The following is a 25,928-nucleotide window of genomic DNA, read 5'->3' on the forward strand; positions in this document are numbered from 1 at the left end:
AAAGCTCCGCCTCTGCTCTCACCTTAATTAATCATTGTTAGGCTTGTTATATGATTTACCAAGCTCTTTTTTTTTTTTTTAAGTCATGCAATCGTTACACAACTTTTGAAACTGCCCTGCAGTATCCACAGTCGAGATATTTGGGGGGCCCCGGCAGGAACCTATATACGGCTGCCCTTGTGGTTAGTTAGCCAAAAAATGAGCAATCTGATCATACGGATAGCAAAGGCTGTTTTGGCATGGGTAGTTTCAAACATACGCGAAATCATACTATGATTGTGGTTTAGTTTTGTATGAGCCCAGTGTGGTTTGCAACCTCGTTGCAAGCACAAGATTTAAATCTGTGTTTCCATTTCTTTTAGTAAACCATGATGAAGCAAATTGGGTTAGGATTATGTGTGGGGGAAAAAAATCTATATCTCAGTCTCTGTCACCTGAAGTTTTAAATTTCAGTTTCTGTGGAACATATGGGTAGCTTGCACTTTTAAATGGTTTCCTGGATCTTTCACTTATACCTTCTCCAGTATATGCACCAAGACAAATTCCTTGTGTGTCCAAACACACTTGGCCAATAAAAAATTCTATTCTATTCTATTCTATTCTATTCTATTCTATTCTATTCTATTCTATTCTATTCTATTCTATTCTATTCTATTCTATTCTACCCTACCCTACCCTACCCTACCCTACCCTACCCTACCCTACCCTATATGCATGTGAAACTGCTCTCTAAAGTTCACTCACGGGTACAAGCCGTAATACTGATCTTGTACTTTTCTTACAGAAAAGAATAACCGAGTGACTGCATAAATAAGCAGTAAACAGGCTCCCTGGGGGAAGGCAGTAGGTAGATTGAGATCTAGCAATAGTACTTAGACTTTACAACACTCTAAGTAGAGTCAGCAGCAATGGTTCCTGTTGGCATCCTATGTATCACCTCTCCTTTGCAAGCTGCATTGGTTGCCAGTTGGGTTCCAAATACAATTCAGTGTTCTGGTTTTTACCTATAAAGCGCTGTATTGTATAGAAGCCTGGAGAGCTGAGGGACCCCTTATCCCCAATTGTTTCTGCCAACCTGGTTTCTTCTGACAGACTGGGTGTGTTCCAGGTTTCCTTTGTTAAAGATTGACATCCTGTGGGACAGAAAGCATGCCTCCTCTGTCACAACCCATACGCTCTGGAACAGCTTCCACGCAAAGGTAATGATGGTTCCCTCTCTGTAGAATTAAAGAAAGCCATGAAAACCTCATTTTTGTGTCACCTTTAAATAATTTTAGTCCAAACTGTATGATTTTATGTATCCATTTTTATAGACTTTGTCTTGGTATGTACATTGCCCAGATTCCATCAGAACTATAATACATTTAAATAAATAAATAAAGCTATAAACAGGATCCTTTTCTAAATTAAGCTGTCAGACACTATTGATCGTTGCATTGTACAACCTTGGGATATAATGGATAGTCAGATTTACCTTCTGAACCACAATTTGTTTCCAGCTAAATCCAACCTCTAATTTGGAATAAGTGGAATTGGAGGGTCTTTTAAGGGGACCTGTTTGTCACGCATAGAAAAATTCAGGACAACTTGAATGTGTTTGATTCATCTTGAAGTTCACTTACCCCACCCACCCCTTTTTAAAAATCTCCAAATACGATTCATGCCAATAGGTGACTGATTACAAGTACTCTGAACTTATCAAACGGGTGGGGAAGTTACACACAGTATTGGTAATCACAGAGCAGTCTGCAAAGTGCTTAAACTTATGAGCTTGTCCTTTAGCCCCTTCTGAGATGGAAAATCCGGTTCTGTGGTTAATAGCTGTACTTCCCTTTAAGTTTACACCCACAGGGTTGGTCTTCTGAACTACAGCACACTCCTGTCACTTGAGCCTACCTAACACCCTTCAGCCTGAACTTGCTTTGGATTACAAAATCAGTCTATCATTCAAGTTGCCGTGCAGGGACACTGACTGTTGTTTTCCTGTCACTCTTCCCTTGCAAAAAAGAAAAGAAAGGAAAATCTACCTCTCTACATAAATCCGGTCTCCTGTACATGTGGAGGAGAGAGAAAAAAGGCCCTGGAGGGTTAAAAAGCAACTGAGAAAAATGGCTGCAGAAGATGAGAGGAATACAAACCTCCTCCAGGAAGTTTGGAAGAGAAAAGAAAATGCCATGTGTGCAGATTGCGGGCAACCTGGTAAATAAAGGGGAAAATGGTGGTGGTAGGAGAAATGAATAACTAGCAAAGATAGCTCTTGAAAAAAAGCAATTGCAGTAACTTGGAAGAAATTCCAAGATGGAGGAATTATGCCTGGCATTTAGGACAAGGAAGAGATAGTTAATATTATATGATTTCTTAAATATGTCATGGAATGCTGTGCATGCTATATATTGTACATTAAATATTTTATTCTACTAAGGATTAAGAATTCTGTAACTCTGCAGACAGTAGTAGCCATCTAACAGCTGGAATTTGCCTGCTGTTCTCTCCGTGACTTTCCATTCAGAGATGAGAATCTATGGTCAATCCAGACGTTGCTGAATTACAATTCCAAATGGCCGTCATGATTGGCCATGCTTCCGATGGGTGGTGGGATTTGAAGTTCAGCATCTGGGTGTAGGTAGGAAGAAAGATTGCTTCCACCACCAAAGAATAAGAGTGAATTCCTTGGAAGATAGAAATGAAGAATTGTAGCACTACTGTATGGAGATTGTGGAAGGACCAGGAAAGCATGAACTCACTGGAATTTATTTAAGAGAAGGACTACAATCCAGGTAGAAACAAATATGTGAAGGTATCCAGTTTTTTGAGGTATTGAAGAAAAAGATTGGTTTACTGGGGAAAAACTTTTTTTTTCAAATACAGGAAATGGGTGTAATTAAAAAAACCTTAAGCATTGATGGGGGGAGGGGCTGTATCCTGCAGTTGGCATGTACATTTGTGGTTTAACAAACCATTTGGGCTGCAGGGCTGAGTGGACCTTTGACTTGGAACTGATGCAGGCTCCTGAGAGGCACATATAATAAAACAATGGGCTATTATCTAATAAAATCTTTTGCATAAGGTATTCTTTGGCCTTCGATACTATAAACAGAAACGGCAGCACACCGTTTTTAATCTTGTTTGCATTGTTTACAGATTGGGTAATCTGGATCAAAAGGACAGACATGTCCTTTGATAGGGCATGGAGTTTCCCAATTCTCTGATATCACCATATTTTTGCCAGGCCCTTACAAGTGTTCCCACAAAATGCAGGAGGGTGATTTGGGATTTTGATTTATTTTAAAAATATTTGCAGAGGCTTGCCTCCTAAGGGAAAAAAATGGTTTAGGGGATTTATATTTTTATTTTGGATGGCACCAACTTCCCCCTTAAAACTACTCCAAAATAGAACAAAAAAGGACTGCCCTACTAATTTCATGGCATCACATTATTGTGTGGCCTATACACTCCAAGCAGGACTCTGCAAAAGGCCCCAAGGAGAGTCCATATCAGTTCTTGACTGATAAATAACCTTGAGACATTAGGTTGAGGAAAGGTATTGCAACTTATGAAGAAGCAGCAGCAGTGTTAATTAACTGATGGCTATTTGGACTTAGGCTCCCTACGATTTATTGTGCTGAACCTCACAACAGTCAGTCCATAGCCACTGATGTTGTTTGATTCTGTTCAGATCCTTGCTGGGTCTCCTGTACTTTGGGTACTTTCATCTGCTGTGAGTGCTCAGAAATACACTACAAGATCCCTAACTTAAGTGAAGTTAAATCAATAAAGAAGAATTGCTGGGAAGAAAGCCAGATACAGGTGAGTACTATCCTGAGAAGTTTCTTGGCCTGGTATTTGTTTTGGTCATGTAACCATCTTTTCTCTCAGATGCATTGAGGGAAGCAGATGGCAAGAGAGGGAAAATTATTATTTTATTCTTAAATTGAAGCAGCAGGGAAGGATTTTAGACAAAGAACAAACTATAAATTCCCAGTTCAGCTTTAACTGCAGCAGCTGAAGTCCTTTTATCCACAAGTCAGATACTTCTCAGATGTGTCTGCTAGAAGAATATTATTCCTACAAGATCAGGGATATTCTGATCTTGTATTCTCACCCGCTGGGTGAGATCATCCGTGGTTTTGGGGTGAAGTGCCATCTGTACGCTGATGATACTCAGCTGTACATCTCCACCCCAGACCACCCCAACGATGCCCTTGATGTGATGTCTCGCTGCCTGGAGGCCGTGCGGGTCTGGATGGGGAGGAACAGGCTCAGACTCAACCCCTTCAAGACTGAGTGGCTGTGACTTCTGGCGCCCCGATATAGTCAGCAGGTGCCATCGCTGACTATTGGGGGTGAATCTTTGCCCCCCATGGAGAGGGCTCGCAATCTGGGTGTCCTCCTGGATGTGCGGCTGTCTTTAGAAGAGCATATGATGGCCGTGGCCAGGGGGGCCTTTTATCAGGTTCGCCTGATTCGCCAGTTGCAGCCCTTTCTGGACCGGGATGCCCTGCGCACGGTCACTCATGCCCTTGTTACTTCCCGGTTGGACTATTGTAATGCTCTCTACATGGGGCTCCCCTTGAAGAGCACTTGGAGGCTCCAACCTGTCCAGAATTCGGCTGCGCGGGTGGTTATGTGTGCAACTCGTTGTGCCATGTGACACCCCTTCTGCGCGAGCTGCACTGGCTCCCAGTGGTCTTCCGGGTGCGATTCAAGGTGTTGGTTACCACTTTTAAAGCGCTCCATGGCATAGGACCCGGGTACCTCCGAGACCGTCTTCTGCCACCAATAGCCTCCCACTGACCAGTTTGCTCCCACAGAGAGTCTCTCCTCCGGGTGCCATCGGCCAAGTTATGTTGGCTGGCGACACCCAGGGGGAGGGCCTTCTCTGTGGGAGCCCCAGCCCTGTGGAACGAACTGCCCCCGGAAATACGTAAGATCTCCGACCTCCGGGTGTTTCGCTGCGCACTGAAGACCCTGTTGTTCCGCCAGGCTGGACTATCAACATAATAGTTTTAAATTGGAGTATTTAAATTTTGGGGGGTTTTAAATCTGAGCCAAGTTTATTTAATTATTTTAAATTTTAATTGTTGTTTTGTCTGTGTTTTTAAATAGGCTGTACACCACCCTGAGTCCTTCGGGAGAAGGGCGGTATAGAAATAAAATTATTATTATTATTATTATTATTATTATTATTATTATTATTATTATTATTATTATTATTATTATTATTATTTTGCTTTGCTGACTGATTTTGGTTTCCTATAGATAATGGAAAGAGATAGTCAGTAATCTGGACGGACTGACAAGTCAGGGTTGTTAACTGACTAACTTGAAAGACTATTGAGGGCCACATGTAATCCTACTGCTGCAGACCACTTGTGTCTTTGAGCAGCGTACTAAGCAAAAGGGTATAGCGGTGTAAGAATTCAGAAAAGGGTTCAAGAAAAAACCCTCTCAGATGCTGTTAGGCCTTTGATGTAGGACAGGTCAAGAAACTGATGCAGCAAAGATTTTAGGAGTCTATTTTATTGTAATAAGGTAGAATAATAGTATCTTGAAAGCCTGTCCAGGTTTCTCTCTGTCCAACCTTTTCCTAAACAAAATTAAAGGCACGGTTACTTTGAGGGTTTTTTTTTTCTTTCCTTTTTTTCTGTGCCTTCTTCATTCCTGGCAACAGCCTGAATGTGTCCCTGCAGTTTTCTTAGCAAGGTTTCTTGAAGTGTTTTGCCATTGCCTCCTTCCTAGAGCTGAGACAGAGTGAGTGTCCCAAGGTTACCAAGGCAGGATTAGAATTCCCAGCATCGTGGTCTCTAGCCTGATGCCTTAAGCACTAGACTAAACTGTGTTCTTTTTCAAGACTGTGTAATCATTTCCCCAAGCCTCCTCTTTAATGGCTTGCTTCTTCCTTCCAGAAGGTCAGCTCTGCATTCCTTTACAGGCGCTAATTGAGGAAAAGTTTTCTACAGAATATGAGGATTGAGGATTGTTGGAGCTTTGGTAACTGAGAGGTAGAAGTGCTACTAATGAAGATCATTTCTGTGCAAAGGGAGATGATTGTGAGCAATTGCCTTTTCTTGTTTTACAGTTTCTGGCCCAGCACGGGAATGCACTGGCCAAAACAACGTACGAGGCTCATGTACCTGCTTATTATTACCGCCCATCTTACAGCGACTCTCAGTAAGTGCTGTAACTCTTGACTAGAGAAAGTATAGGAGATTGGGTGGTAGGCATTCTTGGACTTCTCTTACCTACTTTATCACTTGCGGTGATATCTCACAGAGTCCTGAGAGAACAGTGGATACGAGCTAAGTATGAACGGAAGGAATTCCTGGAGCCAAAGAAAGAAGTTCTTGATTCCAATGGTAACAATTCTATGGTGGAATTTCTACCTTTATTTACCTTTTATTTATGCAAATGTATATGCCTTTTGTCTTAAAGCAAATTAAAACTTGGGAAATAATCTTTCCAAACAGCATGTTGGAAGCCCTGAGGCAAGGCCCAGTGAGAGCTGCTCAAAAATAATTGGACCCAGATATTTAATTTAATACTGATAAAAATCTATCTCTGAATATATACCTCTGCCCAAATGGAAAATAAGGCTGAGTTGTCGATTTTGCTTTTATACAGACTCCTGAAATATATTAGTATTGTTCATATATAATGCTAAAGTATGATATATTTTTTTCATTGGTCTGTTGGACAAGCCAAACTGCTCTGGATCACAATCAAGACGAGATAATAGATGCTATCAGGTTCAATAAAATGCTATGCCCAAAGCAAGCAAGCAAATAAATTAAGACTTATGTGTGAAATGCACCATTAGAACTAACTTTCAAAACTGATTGTAGGAGCTGTCAGAGAAGACAGGATGCTGCTATGTGAGCTTACAATATAGCCTGGGTAGCAAGTATCAGCAGGATGAGAGATTGTAATTCAAGAGAAAGATTAGAGTTTGGTGGCAAAATATGTGGTTTGAGAAGTTGCCAGTTTCCATTCCTGGTATCTTCTTGTAGCCTGGTGAAATTGAAACTTTGGAAATGGCTGCCCATCTATGTCTAAAATACTATGCCAGATGGTTTAGTGCTATAACTGATCGCCACTATATATATAATACCATTGTTCTGTTACTGTTTGAAAGCAAAAAAACACAGAAAACACATAGTAGCCAGTTTGTCTTAGTGCCACTGTAAAAGCTCCCTTGTTAGTTTCACACACCTGAAAGGAGAAGACAATTGCAGGGTCCCAGAGATGGTGGTACAGGTGTGATTAAAGCTGTTTCCACATCCCACATTGCTTTCTGGAGGAATTAATATCAGCTCAGACATCAGTTAATCGGGGTTTGGGTCTGGGTTTGAATAACGCATTAAACCATATCCACAACAAACATCACAATTGCAGAATGTCATTAAGTTTTTCATTTAACCAAAATGACCCAGAAGGCCAAGTTACCTTCCATGGCAGAAGGCAGCTGCTTATGTTCCTGATGCTTAACCAAATAACTACTATCAGACATACAGATCACTTTTCAGAAACCTCTTTTAACAGGTCCACAGATTGTTCCTAAAATGGTATTGTCAGTGCTACCGGTAATAAAACACTTCACTGTTATCCAACATAGGAAGTGTCATAGTGTGACAGCCTGCAAAAATGTAACAGGAAGAATTCTAGCTCAGTATTTGTGGTCTGTGCATGTTAGAAGATGTGAAATTATACATCAGAGGGTTTGAAGACTTTCTCATGGGGAGACAGGCAGAGCAAATTTAGAAATAAAAAAAATTAAACATTTTTCCCACGTTCTTTACTGTAAAGTGTCCCCAGTTGAATTGCTAGTGCTGAATAAGGTCATAAAAGCCATGCCCAATGAAAAATATAAACCAATGGCACTCCAGAGTTAAGGGGGTCTGGACAAATGGCCTATAGGTCCCTCTTCATCTCCATTCTCCCTTTCCAAGGGAAGATCAAGTGGCAACCATCCAACAAAAAGATATGGGAAAGAAGGACCTCTGGAGAGATTTCTGCAGCAGAAACCCTGTGCTTTCACAAAATGGGGTGGAAAAACCCTTCATCAGAACCTACCCTAGGGAACTGCTGCCAATCTTTTAGTTTAGAGTGGAGAGAGAGAGGATTTGGCCTTGTTGAAGTTGAATCATTTGTTCCTGATTCAAAAGATGAAGTAGCATGATGAGAAAGAGTTGTAGGTACACAACAATTTAGAATTACCATATCTGGACTACCAAAAATTAAATGGGCAGAATGAGATACTGGTCACTTGAATTTTTGTAGCTGAAATATGTTAGGCCTAGTTATAACTCCTATGAGCCCGGGCAATATGGCCTGTAATTGGAAGTTACAGGATTATAAAAAGTTATAGGAATATATAGAGCCGTGGTGGCGCAGTGGTTAGAATGCAGTACTGCAGGCTACTTCTGCTGTTCATCGGCTGCCAGCAGTTTGGCAGATCGAATCTCACCAGGCTCAAGGTTTACTCAGCCTTCCATCCTTCTGAGGTCGGTAAAATGAGGACCCTGATTTTGGGGGGCAATATGCTGACTCTGTAAACCGCTTAGAGAGGGCTGTAAAGCACTGTGAAGCGGTATATAAATCTAAGTGTTATTGCTATTGTAACTCAAAATGTCTGGAAGTACCAAGCAGGGGAAAGTTTAGGCCAATTGGGTGATTCTGATTTGATGTCACCCTTCTGCCAATGTATATATAGGCAATAACATTTACAGTAATGAATTTCCCCTTAATGTGGTTCTTTTGAATGTGGTTACACATATTGTCAGAAGCCAGTGGTAGTTTATAACCTAGGCTTTAGGATTTAATCTGATATTGATAAATTGATATATGAGTAGTTCTCAATTAATGACCAGTTGCTTAGCAACTGTCTGACATTCTGATGGACCCCAGAAAAGGTATTTACGACCTGGATTTGAAATTCCAATGTTTGGAACTTCAAATGTTTGTTCCTCGGTCATGTGATCACATTTTGGGCACTCAGCAACCAGCCTGCATTTATGGCTGTTTGATGGGTCCTGCAGTCACATGACTGCAATATACATTTTTTTTGCTGGAAACCAATTTTTAATTTTGGTTGCTGGCAAAAAGCAGCCATTGGGAATAGAATAGAATAGAATAGAATAGAATAGAATAGAATAGAATAGAATAGAATAGAATAGAATAGAATAGAATAGAATAGAATAGAATAGAATAGAATAGAATAGAATTAGTGAAGTGAAGTGAAGTGAAGTGAAGTGAAGTGAAGTGAAGTGAAGTGAAGTGAAGTGAATTCTTTATTGGCCAAGTGTGATTGGACACACAAGGAATTTGTCTTGGTGCATACGCTCTCAGTGTACATAAAAGAAAAGATACATTTGTCAAGAATCATAAGGTACAACACTTAATGGTAGTCATAGGGAACAAATAAGCAATCAAATCATATTAGGAAACAGTCAATATAAATCTTAAGGATACCAGCAACAAGGTTACAGTTATAATGGGCTTGCTTCACAACCGCTGTTTTAGTTAACAGGTACTAAAAAAAAAAGTTGTAAAATTGGATTGATCATGTGAAGGCTTGCTTAATGATAGGAAGAATTTAGGAATGTAATTCTGGGCTTAATTATAGCCATAAATCAAGGGCTACCTGTTTGATCCAGCCATTGTGGGTCATAATATATCAGAATTAAAAAAGATTTAACACAGTCAACCCTGCAGCTTGCATTTCTTCTCCTAGGCCTGAAGGAAGGGATCTTGTGGAAACGAGGCCGAGATAATGAGCTATATCAGCCACGCAGATTTCTTCTGTCTGAGAAAGAGAGATGTCTGAAATATTTCGTCAAACAGGATGTGCGTAACAACCAGCTTTTAAGTGACTCTTGTACACAGAATAGAGTCTTATTTAGGGTCAGAGAATCATTTGATTCTCTAGATGTCTCTACAGTTCCTTTTCTTTCTCACTATCAGCTCAAGCTTCCTGCAAGAACTACATTTTTAAAATTCACCGGGGACAAAAGGGTCTTTCCTTTTTTTAAATGGGTGAGGGCAGAGGTGGAACTTTGTAACACCCTATGTCTATCCGTTAATAGTGTACAAATAATAGCAAAACCACTTTCTTCTCAGGCAAAAGAACCCAAAATAGAAGTTAAAATCGACACAGTCAATGCCATGTTCCAGACAGAAAAGATGAGGCATTCCAATGGCTTGCAGATCACTTATCTTAAACATAACAAGACTCGCAACATCTTTGTTTATCACGAACATGGGAAGGTATGAGGATCTGGTGTATATGTTTATTGCACAGCTATAGGAAATTATGGAAACAGTCTGAAATGTTGCTGCAATCTTAAAACGGTACATTTAAGACCCTCACTAGAGCAGGGCCACATCATTCCTACTTCTTGTTTTTTTTCCTGTCTTCAACTCTTCCCTAGAAAAGACCTACTTGCAATGCAAGAACTCTCCATTCATCATGATCTTTTATATTGCCAGTAAATATATGCATAGTTGGACGCCTAATAAAGAAATTCTCTTTAGATGAATCTTCTGCAAGCTTCTCCAGAGCATGGTTAAATTTTTTGCTGAGTTCTATACCTAATATATCTAAAGAGTGTTTTTTCTTTTTCTCTTTTAATTCTTCTTTCAAAGCCTTTTCTTTGTGCCCATAATTAATTTAAGAAAAAGGAAGTAAAGTTTGGTGCATATGTATTACAATAAATCTGTATTCTAATGTATTCTATGAATTCCCTCTGGAAGTTTCTATGGAGATTCTCAGTCATACAGGTCATGGTTGTCCCAAAGGTGTTTTTTCAAGAGGTAACTGGATTTTCTGGTTTTTCTTTGAAGACGTTTTGCTTCTCATCCAAGAAGCTTCTTCAGCTCTGACTGGATGGTGGGACTGGATGGTGGGACCATCCAGTCAGAGCTGAAGAAGCTTCTTGGATGAAAAGCGAAATGTCTTCAAAGAAAAACCAGAAAGTCCAGTTGCCTCTTGAAAAAAACACCTTTGGGACTCTCTGGAAGTTCTTTATACCAATCAAATAAATTCCATAGAAGTAAACTGAGAATTGTTTCTGAGTAGATCACCTTAAGATCAAGTTGCCAGTTGTATTATAATATTTATTGTGCTTTTTCTCTTCCTAGGAAATTGTGGACTGGTTCAATACAATCCGTGCTGTAAAATTCCATCACCTTAAAGTTGCCTTTCCTGGAGCTAGTGATCAGGAGGTAAGAATCTTGCAGAACTGGATAGCCTATTAACTAAACTATATTACAGATGACGTGATTTCCTTGTGACATAACCAATCTAATTATTTTCAGATTTTTGGCTATCTCCATAAAATGGGATAATCATATGTCTCTGGACCATGCATGTTTTCTTCTCTGTCCAGCATGAATAGCTGGATAAAATAACAATTCACCCAAATCTTTAATTGCTCAAAGTAGCTAAGGCATTTTCACAGATAATCCTCGTCATTTTTTTTTGCTGCAGCTGAAAACCCGATTGACAAGGAATTTCCTAAAAGAAGGTTATATGGAAAAAACTGGACCCAAGGTACAACTACTTATTGCTATTTATTCCTTCATTGCTTTTTGTTACTATTTATCCAAAAGAAGCTCCAATAGAAGAGAATATCTGTAGCTCAGGATTAAAATGTGAAGTCCTTGATGTGTCTGATCTTGGTTATTTGCTTGCAGACATTTCATTACTCAACTAGGTAATATCATCAGTGCTAGTATGTATGAGATTTGCTCCCTACTTATTTATAGTAGCTTTCCCTGCCAATGTTGGGAGGGTTTGGTTTTCCCTTGGTAGTTCCTTGATTAGGGTATTGTTTCCTGCTTTGTTGTCTAGTGTTAATCCCTGCTTATCTGAGTATTGGTTGCTGGAGATGATGTGTTCTGGTCTTTTTGTTTCCTTCTTTTCTTTTTATTGTTTTTTTTTGAATAGGGTGTAAATGTGGCTTATTTCTATGTGTCTATTACTGGCTGAAAGTCTGTTGATATATGAAAAGAAAGGGAGCATGAAAGACAAGAGTGTTCAGTGATGCGCAATTCCAGATTTTTATAAAATTGACTATTTTTTTCACTCAAAAACATGTGATGTTTTTGAAGTGATAAGCCGCACATTATCTTTGAGCAGGATGTTGATTACATGCCATCAAGTTGTTGTCAACTCTTAATAACTATATAAAGAGATTTTTTCCATCACGATCTGACCCCAACCTGGACCTTCAGCTCTTCCAATGGTGCATTTATTGCTACTGTAACTGAGTCTATCCGTTTTGCTGCTGGTCGTCCTCTTCTTTTTCATTCCACTTTTTTCAGCATTTGAGCCTTCTGCAGAGCATTACATCTTTGCACAGGTGTCCAAAGTAGGATAATTTGAGCCTCACCTTTTTTTCCACGAATGAGAACTCTTGATTTGATTTGTTCAATAAATCATTTGTTTGTTTACTGGCCAGCCAAGGAGTATTGAAAATGTTCTCCGGGGTCTTCTCCAACTTCAAAATTCAACAGTATTACAAAACTCAGACTGCAAAAATGGCTGGTCCAGGACTAAAAATGAATTTGATTTATTGACTAAATTCAACTTCCTGTATTGACATAATACACACTAAGCCATACGCCATGGTTATTTTAAGTCACAAAGTCCATTCTGGTTTAGTATTATATGTGAAACCTTTATTGTAATATCCTTGGAAAGATTGATTGGCAAATGTAACAAACAGCAACAAAGGAGTAAACCTAAGATATCCACTCTAGAAATTGACTCTAGCAGAATACCTTATGCCACCAGACTTGAAATTTTGGGCTTAGACAACTTAGAACTACGCTGACTTCAGTCCGACCTAAGCATAGTACATAAAATTATCTGCTACAATGTCCTAGCTGTCAATCACTACTTCAGCTTCAACCACAACAATACATGAGCATACAATAGATACAAACTTATGGTAAACCAATCCAAACTAGACTGCAGAAAATACAACTTCAGTAACACAGTTGTCAGTGCCTGGAATGCACTACCTGACTCTGTGGTTTCCTCCCAAAGCCCCCAAAACTTTAACCTTAGAGGCTTACACTGTCTACTGTTGACCTCACCCCATTTCTAAAATGTCTGTAAGGGGTGTGCATAAGCACACCAGCATTCCTACCATCCCTGTCCTAATGTCCCCTTTTACTCATATTCTTTTCATCTATTCAAATCATGTTTATACTTTTAACTGTTATCTTATATATGCTTGACGAATAAATGAAATGTAACGAAATAATGCTGCTTCCAAAGAATGACCAGGTGAGGGCTCTCTCCTCTTATAAATGTCTGTGGTTGGTTTTCACAGCAGAAGGAATGTTTCAAGAAGCGCTGGTTCAGCCTAGATCACCGAAGGCTGATGTACTTCAAAGATCCTTTGGTAAGCCAGTAATTGATTTTGCCTTTCCTCTCATCTTCCTGATTTACTCAGGTATTTAAATATATATTAGGCCAGCAGAAACATGGCCATTTGGTTGCTTGAAATAAAAATAGGGTTATTAGTTTTTTAACTCAATCCTATAGCTACCCAAAAACATCTATGAATTTCATATTTTTTCCACTTGATTTTTTTGCATATCAAACCATTATTAAAAGCAGACCAGACTGTTTCTCCTTTGATTGGTGGTGTACTCTAAATTAGAGAGAAGAATTATCTCCTCAGTTTGTAAAGTTGGAGCAGCCTTTCCCAATTCAGTGCCTTCAAGATGTGTTTGAATTGCATCTCCCTGAATTTCCTACCAGGATATTGATGTTCATTCATCTTTGATTTTCATATGTTTCGTATATATTCCATTATTAGTCCCAAAGATTGAGGAGAGCTTGTCAAGAACCCAACTTTGACATTTTCCATTCCTAACGTCTTGTACAATCAAGGAAGATTGTGATTGCTATATTGCTGGGATCCTGAGGGTTTAGTAATAGCTCAGGAGTTTGAAACGTCCTTCCCACCCAAGGCTGAGAAATTTCCATCTTTAATCCCTCAATGTAACGTGTAATCCTCAAAGCAGGTCTATAATAGAAAAAGAAAAGAAAAATATAAACAATATACATGTATATTTAAAACAAATTTATAGGGCGTGTCAAATTTCCAAACATTAGAGGTGCTCAAAAGTTGTGACGTGCCTTGTGGGTTGTAAAGGTATTTTGGTTACTTTAATATAATTTAGATGTGCTTGGTAAATAACAAGATAAATATCTTAACTTTTTAACATTTTGTTTGTTTCATTTTGGGCACCAAAGAACAAAAATAAAAAACAACCCAGCAAAGTAAAATACACGTGTTACTGTTACTGGTACAGTGAGATGTAAAAGTGACTCTGTTTTTAAATAACAATTTAAACTGCGTCAAAGGAATCATATTGATCAATCTTTTCATTAGCTCACCAGAGAGCCATTTCAAAGACTAAAAATGAACAAATTTCTTCAGTCCAGGATTTAGATCCAGATTAATAGTTTCTTTTCAGATACATCCAAAGCTTTTTTTAAAAAAATGCATTATTTTATTGCCTTTAAAATAATGACAAAAAGGAAAACAAAACATAAAAATAAAAATACATACATTGCAGGGGTGGGTTCTACTTACCTTAACTATCGGTTTGCAATGGGGCTGCACGTGTGCGCTCGCTTCACTCGTGCATGCACACTTCTATGCATGCGCAGAAGCTTTTTGATGATGTTGGGGTTGGTGGGCGGAGCCTCCCGCCGGTTTTACTACCTGTTCTATAGAACCAGTCCGATACATTGTCGATACATCAATATACCACTAATACATTGTCAAAGAAAAAAGAACACATTGTAAAATAAAGTAGGTTTGAAAAAAGGTGATAGCTATGTAAACATATTAGAAACATATATGTACTTGAATGATTGCATTAGGTAGCTTTATATAAAATTGTAACTGTTCACTGCTAAAATGATATGTTATGGTCTAGCTACACCCCAAACTTGAGTTCAAAATTGTTTTAAAAATCAATAAACTCTAATTTTTTGGTGTATAGTTTAGATTTACATTAATATATTTAAATCTTATTTATCTTTCCCAAATTATATTAACAATAATATAATGGCCTTAACTTGCAAGCCATTGATCAAAAGTTTCTTATTTGTGTTTAATTGACTTCTCCATGAATGTTTAAGGAAGGCTGTGAGTCAATCTTTTTTAATTACAAAAATATATGAAGAAATGGTTCTGCTATTGTTTTAGTTCTTCCAGCTGCTGCTTCTCTTCCTAAGGTTAGAGTGTTGTAGCTAAAGTATTGGCACATTTCTCCCTTCTCAGCGGTGTCCCAGGAGAACAACCAGAGTAACTTGAAAGTATTCTGTTATAAGTTATAACTATAGTCTAGAATCCCAGAATGAGTTTTAGGCAGATGTATTTTATTTTTCTTCTTATCCCGTGCAGGATGCTTTTGCTAAAGGTGAGGTTTTCCTGGGCAATGGGGAACAAGGATATAATGTCATAAAAGGATTGCCACATGCCATGCAGGGTAGGTTCACCTGGAAACATGGCATCATTATCGTAACTCCTGACCGCAAGTACATCTTCACCTGTGAGACGGAGAAAGAGCAGGAGGAATGGAAAGCTGTCTTCAGCTATGTGATGGAGCAGCCCATGACGCCCCAGGAGTATGCAAGTAAGTTCCAACAGGATATTTTCATTCTATTCAGCCATGAGAGATTGAAGACAGGGGTCTTCAACCCTAAGGTGGTTGCTGCTTTTTGCTGCTTTTTCTCTTGGTGTTCTTCCCCTCCTGACTTGGTAAATTAAAAAAAAAAATGAATTAAGAAGTTAGGACTGGCAAGCTACATTGAAAACTGTGTATCTTTGTCCGTGTGTGTCTCCACATGCCTTTAAGACTGCCTTGACAAATCCATGCAGTTTTCTTGGCAAGATTTTGGAAGTGGTTTTTCCATTGCCTTCTTCCTAGGACTAAGAGAGTCTGACCCAAGGTCACCCAGGTAGCTTTTTACTTAAGACAGAACTAGAACTCACAATCTCTCAGTTTCTAGCCTGATATCCTATCTACTACACCAAACTGGCTCTATGGTAAAGTGGCAACCACTAATAATAATATTTTAGGGCTCAAATGGAGCCTGTAAGCTTAATGGGCGACTACAGCTCAGTGCCTTGTTTGTGAGTATGCCAATGTACCCCAAAAAAGGAGCAAGATAAGCAATGGCAGTAGGGAGATGATGGCAGGTAGCATTTTCTCAAACTAATGTTTTGTAATTGGTTCTGTCCCCTATGGAAGCTATTTTGTGATTATTGCAAGATTGCCCGTTATGTGTTCTGACCACTCCAAATATACCTACCCACCAGGGGTGGGTTCTACTTATCTTTACTACCGGTTTGCAGCGGGGCTGCGCATGCGTGTGCTCTTCTGCGCAAGCGCAGAAGCTTCTGCACGTGCGCAGAAGCATTTTGATGACGTCGGGGTCGGTGGGCGGAGCCTCCTGCCAGTTTTACTACCAGTTCTATAGAACTGGTGCGAACCGGGGGCAACCCACCACTGCTACCCACCCAGTGTTTCTCAACCTCAACAACTTTAAGATGTAGGGAATTCAGTTCCCAGAATTTCCTAGCCGGCGTGTTGTTTGTGGAATTTTGTGAGTTGATGTGTCTTAAATAGTTGCTGAGGTTGAGAAACTCTGCAACTGACCCATAAGAACAGGAAGGTCATCTAGGTAGATTGGGCAGATATGAGAGTTGAACAAGAGATGTCCTGATCCATATCCAGGATTTTCCCCACCATATAACACAAGCAGGTCACATTACTTACACTGCTGAAATGTTTATGCTTTCACTAGTCACAAAGCAAGACGATCTCTAAGGTAAAGGTAGAGGTTTCCCCTGTCCAGTTGTGTCCAACTTTACTGGGTGGTGTTCATCTTTGTTTCTTAGCCAACGGAGCTAGCATTGTCTGAAGAAGCTTCTTTGGTCATGTGGCCAGCATGACCGTACGCCGAGGTGCATGGAAGGCTGTTGGATAGTAAAAGGCAGCTGAAAGTCTGTAAAGATTCTTAGTCATCCAGGTCATAGTTGTCCCAAAGGTGCTTTTTCAGGAGGCAACTGGATTTGCTTGTTTTTTCTTTTGAGGACATTTCGCTTCTCATCCAAGAAGTTTCTTCAGTTCTGACAGGACAGTGGACAGGAGGACACTTCCATTCCCCACTGTCCTGTCAGAGCCGAGGAAGCTTCTTGAATGAGAAGCGAAACGTCCTCAAAAGAAAAAACAAGCAAGTCCAGTTGTCTCCTGAAAAAGCACCTTTGGGATACAATGCAGCTGTTATCTCTTGCTGCCTCTAGGCAGGGCCCACAACCCTTCTAGCTTGTCCCTTCGGCCAACAGGACTAGAAAAGTAAATTTATTTATTTTAAAATAAATTATGTCATACACTCAGCAATAAAATAAGTATAAATATAGAGAATTAACCCCCCCCCCTTGTCTATGGCTATTCATGTTTGCCATAGTAGATTTATAATATATTTTCTTTTCTTTTTTTACAGTTGAAGCTAATTTCAGGATCAAACATTGACATCTCTGGGGAAGAGTGAGTTGCTGCTAGTTTCTTGATCTACAGTTTTTGGATAACACAGAAGAAAAGACATTCTGGAGTCAAAGTAGCCTATGTATTCTCTCAGAGCAGGAAGGAGCATTGAAAGAAATAAAATCCACTTAGACAGCCCTCTGCCAAAATACTGCTGGACACCTGGCCCTCAAAATCCTCTGTCATTTTGACCCTGAACTACACTTGGTATAGAAATAAGCAGCACAAAAACTGATGTAAAGCAGCTGATGGATGCTACTGCAGATTGACCAAAATGTGCATATTCCCACTGCTTGCTGCTGATTGGCCACTATTTGTTCTTGCTTGGTGTTATGATAGAAGCAAAGCAACAAGAACAAGAAGAAGATCATTAGCCTGGAAAGTAAACTTTGCACACTTCAAAAATGGTTTGGAATTATCTGTCTTTTTTAGGCTTCCATGCAACCCTGAAAAAAGATATGTCTGTTTTAATTGCTCAGTTGTGACTTTTAAAGCAGCTGAATCTTTTTTTCCCTCAGATACATACACACAAAAATAGCAGGAAACTTTACTAAACAGTAGAAAAGTGAGATGCAAGATTCATAGCACATTTCTTTCAAAACATTTTCAAAATTTCTGACCTGGAAGCTATGTCCTAAAAGAAGAGATTGCAGGACTGGATATGTTTAGCCTTGAAAATGAGGGTGGTAGGTGGGAAATATGATAACTGCCAATTTCCAAGATTGGTGAGATCCTGGCTGAATTAAAATAGAGGCAGAATCATAGAAATATGAGGCTTGCTTTAATATGAGTTCTTGCATTGATTGGGAACTGGCTTTAATTGTCTAAAAGCTTCTTTTAAATTTATGGTTCTCCAAACTTCATCACATCTGTCACAGACCACTTGATAAGATGATGAGCATCCTGATTAGATCAAGACAGATATCGGGTATGATTTGACTAAAACAACCATATTTTATTCCAGATATATTTAAAATATCTTAAAATAACAATGCTACACAAACAATTCTGTGTGTCCCATTTTTTAAACACTTAAATTTATCAAAAGATGAATTCTTTTCGGTGCCAGCCAACCTTTTCTGTTATACTATAGAAAGTAGTGTTGATTCCACTAACTAGTTTGTCTTATTCCATCCTAGACCTCTTCTTTCTTAACACGGCTCTTAATTTTTTATTTTTATTCTGAGACAATTAAGCACCTTCCTTCTCTATGCACAAAAAGGGAGAAAACGGGGGTTGGGAGAAAGCAGTGGGGAAACTGACAGAAAGCTGAAGGAAGAACATGGGAGTTAGATGGGTGGGAAGACAAGATGGTTTAAGTACACAGTGTCATTCTTCATTAGCTAACAGTCCAGTAGTTATTGCTGAGAATATTAACATTTGAGTGTGAAGCGGTGAGTCGGACACATTCCTCCATCATAAAGGGGAATGCTATTTTTGAGTAGAGGACAGTTGGGCAGCAGAAGAGATGAGGAAGAAATCTGTTGGATTGCTCTGAGGAGTGATGTGCATTAATGGCTAGCAGATGACTACTGGAATAGAGAAGTTGAAGTCTCACACGAGGACCCAATCTATGGAGGTTGAAAACATGCTGTTTCATTCATAAAATGCAATGGATGTACTTCCAGTCGTCGTCTTTCTCTAAGGAATGGTAAGAAGCATCACTGATGATGACACGCAAAGAAGACAGTTGCCATCATTCCTTATGAAGAATAGGTTTCTTTTCTCCTATCCAACCTATTTTGGTTTTTTCCCCATCAGCATTCCCAGTCCTCCTTATTGATCTTAATTGCCAGACTTGTGAGGCACGAAATGTGCCTATGATAGTATTCTGCAGAATTGGAGTGCATTTTGGCTATTCGATGATGGCGGAACTCATTGAAGAACCATTCTGGGGCAATTTCTCAGATGAAGAAATTGACTTTCAGGAGCAGAGTTCTCTCACGGGAGTTTTGGGAGCAATCCTCCTCCTGATGTGCTTCATTGGGATGACAGGAAATATCTATACACTGGTGGTGGCGTTTGGTAGCATGGCAATTCGTTCAGCAAGCAGTTTGTGTGTGTATGTTATTAACTTGGCCTTGGCAGACTTACTCTACCTTTCCACCATCCCCTTTGTGGTTTGTACCTATTTTGCTCAGGACTGGTTCTTTGGAGATGCAGGATGCAGATTTTTGCTTAGCTTGGACTTGCTCACAATGCATGCTAGCATCTTTCTGCTGACGGCCATGAGCTTGGAGCGTTATTGGGCAGTGACCAGACCACTAAAGGTTAGGATTGTTGGGAACAGTTATCATAAGGTTGCCAGCCTTGCTGTGTGGTTTCTGTCATTGTTGCTTACAATACCAATGATGGTCATGATCCAGCAGCGGGAAGGTGGAAGCCATAAACATATTTGCTTTCCCACGTGGACACCTGATGCCTTCCGAGTTTACCTCACACTTCTCTTTGGCACTAGCATCCTAACACCTGGCCTTATCCTAGCCATATTGTACTCACGTCTTGCATGGAGCTATTGGATTTCTACAAAAACTATGCAGCCTCAGGTGAGGGGAAGAATGTTGAAACAGAAGCTGTTCTCCAGGATCTTCAGCATCATTGTGGCCTATTGGGCTTGCTTTGTACCATTCTGGGCCTGGCAGTTAGCCAAATTGTACTGGTCAATGGACTTGGAGATTGGCCCTACTGCTCAGGCTTACCTCAATTTTGGTGTTACCTGCTTGACCTATAGCAACAGTTGCATCAACCCATTCCTTTATACTCTGCTAACAAAAAATTATCGTGAGTACATGTCAACTAAGTATGAGGAAAGACAAGGCAGACAGTATGCCTTCTTGAGAAGGAGGAGAGATGCAAAACCTCAAGCAGAATGTGTATCTGTAGCACAGGGAGTTGACCAGATTGAAGAAACAGAAGATACCCATTAATAATTACCAGTAATGTCAAAGATGTCATTGTTCCTGAGGTTCATCCTACTCATTTAAGCCAAGAACTTCAACCTTTTGGGCTCCATGGGCAAACTGAGAATTTTGATAGCACATGATAGGAACTCATGCAGACTAGTGAGAATATTCCTGCTGACCTCTCTAGACCTTAAGATTCTCTCAGCCTACATTTTCTTTACTCTGAGCTGTCAAGCGGACTTCCAAATTAAGCATGGGTTGCAGTCACTTCACATTTTTATTTTCTAGGATTGTTCTGAGTCCTAGTAAATTATGATTTGATTATTCTTCAGTTGGGAAAGGTAATCAGCATTAAAGGAGATATCCATGATAAATTGGTAACAATAGGCATCTTGCTGCAGATGCTAGATAAAGATGTGCAAAATATAATATGTTTTGCTGTCAGTGATTCAGTCAGGTAGTCAAAGGGGATGAATCGTCCTGGCACCTATTGGTCATTTCAGGCTGATGTGGGGACACCCTTCCCTTCTGGTCTCTGAGAAGGTTTAGAAAAGAATACCCACTCTTGAGAAAGAAATTCAAAATAACCCTGTCTTGATTTTGTTTGGCATAAGTTATAGTAAACAAAAATAGGCAGGCTTAGTTTCAAGATACTACTATTATAGCCTAGAACAATAATAATAAAAAAAAGCATTTCTGAAAACTCTACTGGCCTGTTTCCTGTCTATTTATCTCAAAGCGTTGACAACAGTACATCTTCCGGTTACACGGTGGGTGGGTAGCATTTTAAATGCGTGGTGGGAAAAGGCATAATGTCTACCCCATGATAATGCTTATATTCTTTTCTCATTGAGAAGACAAAAAGTTGGAAGTTGAAAGTCAAATGTTCGGTTAAAATCACCTGATCTCTGAAACGCATTTAAGAATAAATAAATAACAGCTCCTTAGCTTTCTGCAGTAATATTGTATTCCTGGCATGGATGCTATTTCTAAGTGAGCGCTCTGCATTAATTTAAGAATAGCTCTAGACCTCTGAGCTCATTATATTGCCTTGTTTAGAAGCTGAATTAATTTATTTCTGGCTCAGCTATGGTGCATTTGAAATGACTTTTTTCTTTGAAAACACCTTGGCTCATTTGACCCTGTGGATGATTATTTCTCCTTTGTCAGAACTCCTGGCCTCACCGTGCCCAGAATTTGGGCTTCATCTGGTTTTTATTTTACAAACCACCAGACAAGAGCAGGTAACAAGAATATAGATGTATATGAGGCAATTTATTTCTTCTTGAGGTGGAATGGGGGTGAGGGGATTTTTTTAGTGGAGAATTTCTGGCAGCTCTGGGTGAGTCAGTGATTTTTGCTCCTCATTTTTGGCATTTTGAAATTGGCTGGTTTGTAGAGGATGACCGATTTTTTGCAAAACCATGGAGTGGAAGAATAGTAGTGTGGAAATATCCACAGTCATTGGATATGATAGTCATTAACAGTCATTACATTAATATTAATTTTAGTTAACCCATGTTGATATACTGCAATCAAGTTTATTATTGGTTTTAGCCTATTGTTCTTAAATTGTCTGTACTTGATATATGCATATTGATTATGTCCCATCAAGTTGTTGTTGACTCTTAGTGACAACATAGATAGGTTTTCTCCGTGATGATCTGACCCTAACCTGGTCTTTCAGATCTTCCAATGGTGGTGTTGCATCCATGCATTCTTGCATATATCAACAGCACCACACAATTGGCTCTATTCCTCCCATTAATTATGTCAGCCTGATATAAGGCCTGGATGTAAAGTCCTAGAAAGAAATTCTATTATCCCCTCAGTTCCCAGATTTTTCATCTATGGTAGATATGAAATGAACTTCTTATCAAAACCAAGATGGTAAAAATGACAACTTTAACAAGGCGTGTATTGAAGTAAATGACAAATTGTTGTCTACATACTTTCTCAACTTATCTATATCTGTGATATGCAGAAATGCTAAGAATTATAATCCAGCACATCCAAAAGACGTTGAGTTGAAAAAAGTGTTCTAAAATATATAGAGATCACCATTTGGGATGTAGTCAATTACTATGGCATCAATACAATCATCTGGTAAGCTGTTTTATTCTCACATGTTGAGCTTTAAGCCTGTCTTTTGCTTCTCTTGGTTTTATGATCCGGTACAATCCTGAGTAGGACAATATAAACTATCAGAGAAAACAGTTGCATTTACTCTGTTCTGTTTAAGATGAAGAATGGCTTTATTAACAGATTATTTGCACATGCAGCGGAAAGCTATCACTTGATCAATGATGATGGAACTATAGAAGAAGTTTAAGGTATGGATATTCCAGTTATGTCCTGTAAGCATTTCCAATTCTCTAGTTAACAGAGAATGCAATCTGGCTTCTCATCCCCTTCTTAAATGTTGCTACTATGTGGTATGTTACAGCCACATGAGACATTTTCTCTGAGTGAAAAAGACACGCCCTACCCAGACAAAAGCTGATTCATAGCCTGCCAAAGTTTCACCCATGACAGTTAAGTCATTTGTGCATTCATTAATTGTGCATTGGTTAATATTTTTAATCATCAAACATCATGATCTTACTAATCCTACTTCTGCAATTGCTGGAAAACTCTTGTCTGTAAAATTATTCCCCGACTCTACAATAGCTTGCTCTAATCTAACTTTGGAAGCAACTTTGAAATTGGAAAATGGAAAGGCAAATGGAACAGAACAAATACTAAAGAGAACAGAATTGCATAATCTGATGTTCTGTCCTAAATGTATTTACCACAGCCTCTAATTAATGTATCCCTCTGCTTCTTTAGTGCTCCAGGAAGGTAAAAAGGAAAAAGAACACACCATAGATTTACTGTTTTTTAAATGTCACCTGGACCTGAAGGGAAGAGCAGCACAAATCTTAGCAATATCATTTGGGGGGTGGAAATGGTCCATATTCCATTGTTCTACTCTTCTGTCTTTACAGAAAAAAGAAGTCCATCTGTTTCTATTGGTAAAATAACCAATAGAAGGGCAATGCACTGGGATCACCTGGAGGGAAGGGATTTGCCTACAGAGAAATGAAGCATAGCAGATGGGTTAAATAGCTAAACAAGCAAAAACAGGACTTTCAATGTGTAGCAGAAAAAGAAAAGGGAAAGTTATCTTCCTTGTGGACTAGAATCTGGTAGAGCAGTGTTTCTCAACCTTGGTAGCTTGAAGATGGGTGGACTTCAACTCCCAGAATCCCCCAGCCAGCTGCTGGCTGGGGGATTCTGGGAGTTGAAGTCCACCCATCTTCAAGCTACCAAGGTTGAGAAACACTGCGGTAGAGGATGATCTTGTATGCTCATGACCTCAAAAAGTGATTGGCAGCCCTTCGTCATGCTGGAATTAGTCAATTATGCAGATCAGTCCTTAATCTCCCAGCTACAAGCCAGTCTGAACCCCACCCAAAATTCAATAGTATAAATTCAGTAATATAAATTTTCAGCTGATTTCTGTTGTAAAATGCCTGTTAAATCTCTAGTGGATTTAGTGAAGCTATTTTGCTTTTAAACAAAACGTAACAGAAATGTTCCATTTAAACCAGGCCCTTTCTGGCAACAGATATTTAAAACAACAAATAACAACAGCAGTTGAAAATCCTGGCCAGAGCAATGTTGACCACCCAAGCAGAGAGGATAAATGAAAGAGCCTATCAAGCCTTCCGTAGAAGGTGTTGAGATGAGAGCAAAGGGGCACTGTAGGTGGGAAGACCCTCTGTTGCAGACCACCCCAGCCTCGTTGGGTTGCTTACACCTTTTATTACAATACCAGCCCTTCCAGACATTGGCCATCCTGGTTGTGACTGATGGGAGCCCAGCACATTTGAAAGATGGGAGATAAGTAAAACTCATTTCAGAGTGATGGAGTCATTTTGAACTGATTGCTACTCTCCCTATGGGGCAAAGCTTCTATATCCTATAGGGAGGTTTGCAACTGCTGTTGAAAACTGTATCATCTCTTGGCTATGCATTAGTTTTGATCACTAGGGCAAATGGAGAAAGATAAATAATAACACATGCTGTCCTTGGGCCTATTTTGCAGCTAGTCTATTGTTAGTTAAGTTAATCTCTGTGTTTAGGTGACAGAAGAAACTCTAGTAGCACCTTTTCTGACTAACTGAACAATACTTGCTGTGTTTTTAATGTACCCAACACTTGTTCTTTGAATCTGTGTGGATCTTGATGATTTTTTGACCCTGAACCTACAAAGAACAGATCCTTGTAGACAGGGGTGGGCTTCAAAAATTTTAGCAAAGGGTTCTCTGCCCGGTTGCTGGGTGGGCATAGCCATGGTGGGTGTGGCCTAGTCGGCCTCCTGCAGCACAGCAGGGGGACGGGCTTTTTGCCCTCCCCGAGCTCCAGAGGCTTTCCTCAAGCCTCCGGGAGGGCAAAAACAGCCTCCCCAGGCTCTGGAAGCCCTCTGGAAGCCTGAAACTGGCCAGTTTCCAGCCTTCCTGAACTCCCGGTAGGCCCGTTTTTCGTCCCCCAAGCCTCCACGTGTGCCCTGCAGTTACCTGCATCCAAAATGGGTCGCATGGAAACTCATGGGAGGGGCGGGGTGGGGTGGGCAGGGCCACCCAGGAGTGGGATTTCTCCAAACTGCACAGAATCTTAGCTAGAGGTTCTCCCGAATCCCTGCGAACCCCCAGCAGCCCACCCCTGCTTGTAGCAAATGAAAGCAAATAAGTTTTCAAGAGACAGGAGAGGCTGTAATAAACAGAGGGTGAGCCTCTGTTGTTTAAAAGAAAAACATTAGAGTCTGGACTTTTCAGAATGGATTCCTTAGAGCAGGGGTGTCAAACTCACAGCCCATGAGCTGGATGTATCCCATGCTGGCCTCCCGCACCCCCATTTTAACCAAGGGGGAAAAAGTTGTGATACGTCACGTGATGACAACATAACTGTGAGTTTGACACAGGGGTGAAATCCAAAATTTTTCCCTATCGGTTCTGTGGGCATGGCTTCGTGAGCGTGGCAGAGGAAGGATATTGCAAAATCTCCATTCCCACCCCACTCCAGGGGAAGGATACTGCAAAATCTCCATTCCCTCCCCTCCTGGGGGGAAGGATATTGCAAAATCTCCATTCCCACCCCACTTTGGGACCAACCAGAGATGGTATTTGCCAGTTCTCCGAACTACTCAAAATTTCTTCTACCGGTTCTCCAGAACCTGTTAGAACCTGCTGGATTTCACCCCTGGTTTGACACCCCTGCCTTAGAGAGTTCTTATAACAACAGTAAAAGCTAGCAAAGCAAGGTAAAGGGAACAATTGCGTTGAACCTTGGCATAGAAAATTAGACATGCATAACATAAAGCAAATCAGGCAGCTACCTGTCAGGAAGATACGGTCATACATTTCAAAACAGCAAAATGCAAATATGCCAATTAATGCTGCTTTT

At 39.9% G+C, this 25,928-nt stretch overlaps 2 protein-coding genes across 4 annotated transcripts; both read left to right on the forward strand.

The window, feature by feature from the left end:
* Positions 1 to 1,182: 1,182 nt before the first annotated feature.
* On the forward strand, positions 1,183 to 17,948 carry LOC139319217 (arf-GAP with dual PH domain-containing protein 1-like). 3 transcript variants are annotated; one of them, XM_070946971.1, is made up of 12 exons: positions 1,183 to 1,199; positions 2,009 to 2,199; positions 3,677 to 3,807; positions 6,080 to 6,171; positions 6,274 to 6,356; positions 9,731 to 9,843; positions 10,117 to 10,263; positions 11,137 to 11,220; positions 11,486 to 11,548; positions 13,338 to 13,409; positions 15,432 to 15,663; positions 17,537 to 17,948. In XM_070946971.1, the coding sequence occupies exons 2-12, from the start codon at positions 2,109 to 2,111 to the stop codon at positions 17,563 to 17,565; spliced, it is 1,137 nt and encodes a 378-aa protein (XP_070803072.1). In that variant the 5' UTR covers positions 1,183 to 1,199; positions 2,009 to 2,108; the 3' UTR covers positions 17,566 to 17,948. The 3 variants fall into 3 exon arrangements, with proteins under 3 accessions (XP_070803072.1, XP_070803073.1, XP_070803074.1); XM_070946972.1 differs by lacking the exons at positions 1,183 to 1,199; positions 11,486 to 11,548 and having other exon boundaries at positions 1,849 to 2,199; XM_070946973.1 differs by lacking the exons at positions 1,183 to 1,199; positions 3,677 to 3,807 and having other exon boundaries at positions 2,124 to 2,199.
* Positions 17,949 to 19,397: 1,449 nt separating this feature from the next.
* On the forward strand, positions 19,398 to 20,504 carry LOC139319536 (urotensin-2 receptor-like). The gene has a single exon (XM_070947435.1). The coding sequence runs from the start codon at positions 19,398 to 19,400 to the stop codon at positions 20,502 to 20,504; it is 1,107 nt and encodes a 368-aa protein (XP_070803536.1).
* The last annotated feature ends 5,424 nt before the right edge of the window (positions 20,505 to 25,928 follow it).

Source organism: Pituophis catenifer, unplaced genomic scaffold, assembly GCF_029215685.1.
Source record: "Pituophis catenifer annectens isolate HBS135680 unplaced genomic scaffold, rPitCat1.0.hap2 SCAF_7, whole genome shotgun sequence".
NCBI classification, from domain to species: domain Eukaryota; kingdom Metazoa; phylum Chordata; class Lepidosauria; order Squamata; family Colubridae; genus Pituophis; species Pituophis catenifer.